This window comes from Solanum stenotomum, chromosome 3, assembly GCF_019186545.1.
Source record: "Solanum stenotomum isolate F172 chromosome 3, ASM1918654v1, whole genome shotgun sequence".
Lineage (NCBI taxonomy): Eukaryota > Viridiplantae > Streptophyta > Magnoliopsida > Solanales > Solanaceae > Solanum > Solanum stenotomum.
In genome coordinates, this window is record NC_064284.1 from 28,844,896 (window position 1) to 28,854,869 (window position 9,974).

The 9,974-nt window shown below is 33.6% G+C and overlaps 1 protein-coding gene across 1 annotated transcript; it reads right to left on the minus strand.

Moving 5' to 3' along the window:
• Positions 1-8,018: 8,018 nt before the first annotated feature.
• On the minus strand, positions 8,019-9,974 carry LOC125860796 (probable pectinesterase/pectinesterase inhibitor 51). Its single transcript, XM_049540816.1, has 2 exons — positions 8,961-9,974; positions 8,019-8,852 (listed from the first exon to the last, which is right to left on the minus strand). Exons 1-2 carry the CDS (start codon positions 9,949-9,951, stop codon positions 8,167-8,169), a joined length of 1,677 nt encoding a protein of 558 aa, XP_049396773.1. The 5' UTR covers positions 9,952-9,974; the 3' UTR covers positions 8,019-8,166.

Here is a 9,974-nt window from a genome sequence, read left to right on the forward strand (position 1 = left end):
AATTTTTCTATTTATATAATTTATTATTAGAAAATCTAAAGTTATTCTTAATTACTTTCTTTTAAGAATTCCTCTCTTTTTTAGTTTAGAAAAATCCAAGAGTGATTATCATTAATTTGGCAATTTAATGACTACTTATTGTACAATAAAATAACAAATACGTATATTCTTTAGCTGAGGATCTCTTTTTTTTTCCTTTTCTTTCTTTTGACTTCTTTTGTTCCATTATTCTCTATGTAACAATTTTTTTATTTCTAATGGAATTGAATAACTAATACATATTTATGAGACTTTTTTATTTTCTTAATCCGTTTTTCATTTCTTTCGTGTTTGTAGATGATCAACAATTATTTAATCTCATTTAAGTTTAATTAACAGTTAATACATATTAGTATTCATGCATTTAATCTTCTCCCATATTTCTTGGGTTTTCTCAAATTCTTCATTCAAATATATAGCATGTCGTACTTCAGTTTTGCAGTTGTAAGCTTATGTCTAAAAGTCTAATTTTCATATATTTTGTTTTTAATTTTTTTTATAATGGTGTGACCTTTAGATCAGCTTGCGCGTGCATTTTAATTAATATCATGAGATAAATGTCACCTCTCATCAACAATAGATACCAAGTCATTATTTAATTTGTTTCAATTATTTTATGTTAGATAAGTAGGAAGACAATGAAGAGAAAGAAAGATTGTAGATCTTCACTTGACATATTCACTATTTTATTTGTTTAAAACTTTGTTTAATCAAAATTATCTTGTGAGATTCATATTATTTTGATTTGGTTGAATTTATTTGTACGAGCAATTAAAAAGACCAATAATAAGAGATTATATAAAAATTGAAAAACATAGAAACAACTACTAACATGAAGAAGAATTTGCTTACACACACATTTGTGATAAAAAAGAAAAAAATATTAGAATAATTTATATTATTATGTTGGTTCTTCCGCAATATTCTTAGTTATTTGTTCTCCGGTTAAGATTATTGCTCCCAAGTCCTAAACCCCAACTCCTAACTGATTAAACAATTTTCATATTTTCTAATTAAATTGAATAAATATTGTGTTATACAATTATACAAATATTTATGATTCTTCATATTACTACATAGTATGCTTTGCTTGGGAGAGTTATTTCAATATCTTTCATATATAATTTACAAGGCACAATAATAAATATTATCATAAGAAAAAAATAAGACAGTTAGATAAAATTAATAGGTGACTAGAGATAACGAATTTGAAGAGAAAAAGAAAGAAAAAGGAAAGATAGATTTGATTTATAATATTATTCTTTTTCTATTTCTTTTCAATTTTATAAATGAAGGTGAATGAAAATGTAAAGATTAAAGAAGAGTGGTGAGTAGGAAAGAAGTCATGGAAAGGAAGAGAAAAAAAAAAGAACAAAGTAAATATATTTTTTTGGGCTAACCCATCGGTGGCCCCCTAAACTTGGCACAATCTTTCACTTAGACACCTCAACTGAAGGATTTTCATTTTAAACACTTCATGTCGCGTTTCGTTGTGTCATTTTGATACTTTTTGCTGACTAAGCATAGTACGTGTGCTACACAAATTTTGAGCACGTCAGAGACTTTTTTTGTAAATATTTTGAATTTTTTTGTAAATATTTTCTTCTCCTTCTTCTTCCTTGCTTTCTCCCTTCCATCTTCTCCACCTTCTACCATCCTCCATCACCACACAACTTTTTAAAAAATTCTACAATATTTTACTAGGTTACACTCTTTGATTCTTCCAACTTCTTTGAAAATCGAATTTGCATCTTGATTCATATTCAAAAACAAAATCGATTTCAAGGGAACAAAAAAAGAAATCAACTTCTTTCAAATGGAAAAACTGATTTACATTCTTACCTTCTCCATTGAAAATTAAATTGATTTCAAGGAATAGAAAAGAAATAAAGAACAACCTCCAATGAAAAAAAAAGAAATTTATTTTACATATCCTTCATTGTAAATCCCAATCGTAGTAGCATAAGAAATCATCTTCTTTTAAATGTCATATAAAAACTTTTCGATTTGGTATGATTTCCCTTATTCTCCAAAACGTATTTTACTTTGTAAACTAACCTATGTTCTTGCCTTTTTGATGGAGAAGAATAGATGAAGGGGAAGGAGGCGCAAAAAGAAGAAGAAAAGAGGTGGGGGCATGAGGTTTGGGATCTGGAAGAAAGAAAAAAAGAAAGTAAAATTGAGATTTTTAAAAATAAAATAAAATTTCCACGTGTCACATACCATGTCACGACCCAAAAATGGACATGATGGCACTCGTCTTAACCCACCAAGATAAGTCAACCTAAAACTCAACCATTACAATAAAATGCCGAAATTTTTATAATAAACTCAAATATACCCCCAAAATCTGATTGTCACGTGTACAAGCCTCTAAAGTATTACAATTGAATCAAAAGAAAAATACAAGTCTCATATGACATTGTTTCTAGAGTAGAACAAGATCATAAACAGGAGTAAGAAGGATCGCTGAGAAGACAAATAACTACCTCACAAATCTCCCAGAAGCCTCGAAAAAGAAGAGAATAACAAGTACCACAAAAATCCATGCTCGTAACTTACAAAAATTTGTAGAAGCAAGGGGTGAGTATCAAACCACACGGTACTCAACAAGTAAACCTCTAAGCACGAGCTAAGGGGATATAATACAAGTACTCCTTACACCCCAACCGAACCTTCACAACTACAATATGTATAAAACCAGCCCAACCTAACAGTTCAGAATTTACAAGCACATATCTCAACAACAACATTCTAACAATTATATATTCTCAACAACAAGTTCATCAATTACCACCTCCACAACTACAACCTGCTTAGTACCAGCCCAACATAACAGTTCACAGTTTACAAAGCACATAGCTCACACAACACTCTAACAATTTCATATCCTCAACAACAGCAATAGTTTCATATCCTCAACAACAACACTTTAACAATTGCATATTTTCAACAACAAGCTCAATATTCATCAGTCACAAGTTCCATAGAAAGGCACTCACAAGATCAGCAACACACAAGATGAAGTTCACCAATAATAAAGAAGTGCAATGCAATGAAATGCAATGTCAAGTATAGTGATGCATGTCTGACCTAATGATATCCATGGGAGACATATCTGTCCATGCATCCATTACGGCGCGCAATACGACCCTCGATAATAGTAACCATCGCGGCATGCGATATGTCCCTCGAAATATAGTATCCTTCGCGGCGCGCGACACGTCCCTCGAAATATAGTATCCATCACGGCGCACGATACGTCCCTCGAAATATAGTATCCTCTTTATTTTCTTATTCTTTCTCAATGCACATAACACTTGTCACAACCATGTCTCAGAACAATGCAAATAACATGTTCACACAAATAATGAAGAGATGACCATTTTCATAACATTGCACAATTCACAACAACACAATCATGATACAACATCAACAATGATTCAACAAGCCTTTCAAACAATTCTCAACACATCACACAAACAATTGATCACATTGCCTTTTATTATCCCTTTCTCATCATTAGAATTAATCAATGTGGACAAGTCAACCCATCACCAAACCTCATTACCCTAAACACATATTAGAAGGAAATACATGAATTCCATACACTTAACAAGGGTTTAGAAATCCACTTGCCTCAAATAATCGAACAATCACTCAGGGACTTGAGCCTTCCCTTTTCGTTGAACTTCCAACTCAAAGCAATCTAGTCAAATAATTAACCACAATAAGATTTCAAAACTAACAACACTCATGCTACTATAGGTCTAACCTAGACCCAAAAACTCATCCCAAATCTATAATCAAGTTCTTAAATCTCGATGCCAATTAACATGTCAAACTCTTTCAATTTTCTCCAAATTTGAAGCTTAGGGTTAAGTCCCAACTTCTCCAATATCATAAATGTAAGGATATTCACAAAATACAATAGCCCTAATATTTAATTACCTATTTCAATATGTCAAAAATATAGTTTATAATGTGACAATTATGCAAAAACAAAAATCTGGAAAATATCAAAACTGGTTCGCTAACTCCTGAATCAATTGTAACCATTGAATCATTATTCCTAGTATTCACCATTTTTCTATCATTAGCCACTCACCATTGTTTCTCAATTTCAAAATTACTTTATACAGATATATACCAATTTTCTTATTCCAAATCCCCTTTTTCCTCTTCAAAGCCAATATAAAGTAATACTAACAGTTATTATGATTACATAAATGGCATTTGGCCGTAATGATCACGTGATTGCACGAAATCCAATTCTAATCCACTGTAACTTATAAATATACATATAATTAATCAAGTTTGCAATTTGATTCCCTTCTTACTCTTTCTCACACATTATAATAATAATAATAATAATACTTATAAGGGAAAATTGTATATAATAGCAAACTATTAATTCAAATTAAATGCTATAAATATAGTTTGATTTAATTGTACCTCATAGCAAACTGTTGTTATTTCACCTCTCTCCTGGTGAATCTCGCTCGCCACTCTCGTTCTCTCCCTCACCTCTCTCGTTTTTTATACAAACGGAAGTGTATAAAGTGTGTTTGTGTTTGTATAAAGCGAGAGAAAATTGTATATATACATATATTTTCGTTCTCCTCTGTCCCCTCTCCCAAATCTCGCTCTCTCACTTTATACAAAAAACGCAAATTGTATAAAATGTATTTGTGTTTGTATAAAGCGAGAGAAAATTGTATATATACATATATTTTTGTTCCCCTCTCCCAGATCTCGCTTGCCACTCTCCCAGATCTCGCTCTCTCACTCGCCTCTCTCACTTTATACAAAAACGCAAATGTATAAAATGCGTGAAAATTGTATATATACATATATTTTCGTTCCCCTCTCTCCCCTTTCCCAGATCTCGCTCGCTACTCTCCCAGATCTTGCTCGCCATTCTCCCAGATATCGCTCGCTCACTCGCCTCTCTCACTTTATACAATTGATCTTTTTGTATATGTATACCAAAGCAGATTATACAACTGTTTTTTTGTATATGTATAGCGAATTATACATATATATGTTTGCTATGAAGCGCAATTATGCAAACTTTGCTATAGCATACAAATATGAATTTTGTGTTTGCTATATGTGAAAGTTGCTCTACTTATAACTACATTTGACCTTAATACACATTTTCAATTGCATAATTAATGAATTTATGAATGTTACCTGATTGTGAAGTGCAGTGGATGGTTTCCACGCCAGTTGTCGCTATACGCAGGTAAGTCTCCATTTCTTTTCTTAAGTTATGAACCAAAAACTCTCAATCCTAATAATTTATTTTTCTACGAGGGTCAAGTGGTATATGTTATTATAAAGAATTATAAACTTAACCCATAATTATTAACTAAAATTAGTTATTTAATAATTAACCGTCAATTAATTTACTCTAATTAAATGAATATTCAAAATTTTCAAAAATGACCTTCCAGGTCATTACATACCAATTCGTTTATTTTTCCACATAAGAGGTGTCTGGATGTACGCACTTAAAATGCGGTTTTGAAAATATAAAAAGTGTCAAAATGACACAATGAGGTTTGACATGAGGTGCTTAAAATGAACAAAGCCTAGTTAAAGTGTCCAAGTGAAAGATTGTGCCAAGTTTAGGGGGTCACCGATGGGTTAGCCCTATTTTTTTATACAAAGATAGAAAACATGGTAGCATGCAAATGAGACCGTTAGACAAGTTCTGTTTATATAGTAGCCACGTTTTTAGATTTAAATTTAAAATATAGTATATAAACATACTAAATATTAAAATTTCCATGAAAGGAAATAGGGTTGAATACGTTTTTTAAAATGTACATAGGAAAATTATGTTTTCAATTTGTTACTCATGTACGTTAAGAGATCAATTTTATCATTCGCATGTTATGAATAAATTATTCAAAAACTTATTACCGCGCGAAGCGCGGCTCAATTCACTAGTTTTATATATAATAGTGAATTATTGAAAAACTTGTTAGAGGAGCATTTTAAATAAAATAATAATTTTTACTTGCAAAATTTATAAAAAGTTCAAATATACGTATGTTTGAATTTTCAATTAGTCTTTTTTCAAATATAAATTGAAATAGTGGTTTTATTAACTTTATAACTAAACGCCTAGAAAAGTATTTCCCCAAGTTTGAGATGTTGGATGACGACAGACACAAAAAGCCAAAGAAGTATGGATGGATACATAGGATAAGCATTAACTACAAAACGCATTATTGACAAACCTTACTCCTATGAAACTTCCTAAATGCCTACACCTCACACACCATTTTGTAATACACTATCTTTCGTTTTTGGATCGTTACTTTGACTTATTATTAAAGTTAAACTAATTACTCTATCAACTTAATATTTGTAACATTAAAATATAAATATTTAAATATTATACGAAAGATACTACAAGTTATAATTATTTTCATGTCAATTTAATTAAAAATATATGATATAACATATCAGACAATTTTTTTTATCATATGAATTTCAAAAAAATATCATATAATTTGAGACATTAAAAGGAATATATGGTACTCTATTTAGTTTGTCGAAAAAGTACGTACTACTTATATATAACTTTTCAATTTTCTTCTAAAGACATCTTGAGAAAGTCGAGAGAAATTTCATCCTGTGTTTAAGATCACAGTTTAGTGTATATTTTTTTCTCAAGTGCTAAAAGTTTTTTGATATTTTAAAAGTTGTAAGATTATTTCCTTTATGTGCCAAAAATAGTTCATTCTTTTTCAAATTTCATATCACCATCACCATATATAAAATTAAAAATCGAAGAGTACATATACTCCTTTCGTCCCTTTTAACTTGACATACATATTTATAAATTACAATACAATACGATATAGTTAAATCAAACAATAAAAATGCTATTAAAAGAGAACAAGCAATGCAGTTTAACCAAATATTATATCTATCATACAGTACAATACAAAAACAATGGATAACAATGATCCAAACATAGTGTAACTGATATAGCGAGTTTATCATTTTACCTCTATTAATCGATAGTCTTAAAACATATTTACTCACTACATTTTTCGAAGAGATTAACTCAATGCTAATAAATTGAGGATATAATAGGAGAAAAAAAATTGTTCTTGCTTGATTTGTCAAAAAATGACAAGTAAAAAAAAAATTAATTAAAAAATATTTGACAAGTAAACAGATACGGAGGGAGTATAAATAATTCACGACAAACACGAACATACGCATTTCAGATGCACTATAGTCGTGCAAATTAATACCGAAAGACCAGAAAAATGACAGACATATTTCCTCCAAGTCTTCACCTTTCCAGAAATGGCACTTTATTACCATCACGTATTAGTTAGGAAGAAAATGAGGCTAACAGATTATACAATTGAAAAATGAGAGTGGACAAGGCTTGACCCATAACTCATTCTACCTCATCAAATGAAACCTTCAAGAAATAACAATTAAGGAGTCCGGCCTCAAAACCAGTTGTTGTTGATACCTTCTTCTCGGTTCCATCTTCCATAACCAGAGCTCAGAGAAGGAAGAGATAAGAGGGCTCTATGGAGAATGTGGTCAGAAACATAATGGAGTCCGACCACAACAATCAATGTTAAGTCTGACTATGCACGCAACTGACTACTTATTGAAAGATCGAACAGGAAATGAAAAGTCGTACTACAACAACTGTTAATAAACATTCCCTCCCCGCTCTTTGATCAACTTGCCCACATCGACGGCCATTTTTTGAAAAGGGGAACTCTCTCTAAACAGACTAAAACAAACACTTCGCTCGGTGAATTGTGGCAAACAAATTTAACTCTGTTATTACTCACCCCAAAACCCAAAAAAATATCACACAAATTTTAAAGATAGTTCGCCCAACTACGATTCTTTTTATCAACTTCTTACATGAAGTGCTTCAGTAACAAGAGCTTGTATAACTACTAAACAGGATTGACACTGCGAAAGAAATTGAAGTTTTAGGAAAGATCTCATATTAAAAATTTCACAAGTCTTCCCGCAATGATACAAGAGGTTAATATATTTGTAATTCATAAGACAGCGCGATCATGAACATGACTTTTAGCTAACTACTTCAGATTACAGTACTATTCATCAGCAAGATGGAGGAATCCATTGATCGCCCTGAATGAAATTTTGTACAGAGTATGAGCCAACATGTTCAGCTGGGATTTGGCTACTCCATGGCACCCGTCCTGTTGTATTTGCACCAGGACCAGTACTTTCGAGTTCTCCATAGTAAAGAGTACTCAGAGCAAAATTGCCACTCCAAGGCATCCATCCGTCAGTACTAACAAGAGCTTCGAATGTACAATGTATAAACACTGTCCTGGAATACTCCTTCCATGGCCTTCCGAGGAAATTTTTATGTACTTTAGGTTTGCTGTAGTATAAGGTCATGTAATCTGCAGTTCCATTTATTAAACAGTTTTGGAAGACGAAGCCAGTTGATTGCGCTGGGTCTATCCTTCCATGAGCTGTAACAGCATTGTTCTCTCCCTTCTCTGGATTTAGTTGCCGAGGAGCAACAAGGATGTCACATTCTTGGAAGACGGTAGCTGAGTTCCCGAAAATGAAGTCTACATTGCCTTGGATGCGGCATGACTTGTAGTATTGGCGCATAGAGTGGGCGTACAGGGTGTCCTGATTGCCAAGAAATTCGCAATTCTCAATGATGGAACGGTCACTATCGGATCGGAATGCTACAGCTTGGTGAGCATCTGGACCTGCTGTATTTTGGATTGTGATACCACTGGCCATGAATCCATCACCAACAACTCCTATCGTTAGAAATATGAACATCAGAACTCTAACAAACTAATGTAGCAGCCATAAGAACAGAGAAATACACAAAAATGAAAGAATAAAGTGTGCAGTAATTCACTCACCAACAGTTGCAGAATCATAAGTGGAAACGCCCAACTGTCCAACATTCCTGGATCCGGTAATGACAGTTTTCCCCATACCATCACCCAGAAAGACCAAATTCCTCTTCTCCAATGGCACCCGAACTATCTCCTCATACAATCCAGCTTTGATCCATATCACAAACCGCCTCGCTACCCCATTTTCCGGCGCTGAATTCACTGCCTCCTGTACCGTCTCATAATCACAACCACCAGCGGCAGCCTTGCACACTGTCACATCTGGTTTCAGTCCTCTAGGTACCCCACCGTTGAATTCCTGCCCAGTAGACCCACCAGCACCTAATTCCCAGAACCCGTCTCTTTCCGTCTTGGGCGGGCTCCAAGACCCAGTTTCTTTCCCCAAATTGTCGTAATTCACCATCATCCCCAGTGCATTACTGCTATATCCGATCAAGGAATTGAGAAACGCCATCGTTTCATTCACCTGATATGTTTCATTTACGTACTTCAAAGCAGACCAGCAGTCGTACTGGTATACCATGGCAGCGCTCATCCAGGCACGAGCATCTTTGATTGCGCCACGTGGCAAGGCCTCAGCCGTGAGATTCAATCTATAGTCAGAAAAGCAGAGCACCTCAATACAAACTTTTGCTGCGTTTGTACGGTTTAGATTCCCTGTGGAAGCATCGAGGAAATTCTTCACCATTGACTGAGCCTGGTTAAGGTTCTGGGAAGAGACCTCCAAGGCTGATTGAATGATTTGGGGTATCGTCAAGTGTTTTGGCTGGACCAATACCAATACAGCCTGGCATGTTGGAGGGTCACGTGAGGCCTTGCAAGCTTCTTGAATCTCAACTGGAATGGATGATGATGATGCGAAGGAATTATGAGTTTTCGGCTTCGAAATAGGTGAATGGCTGTAGTGGTTACCGGCGACGGCGGTAGAGAATAAGAAGAGGAAACCAAGGAAGGAGAGCTGGAGTGGTACTATTAGAGAGTATAAGGACGCCATGAAAATGAAGAGAATACAAAATG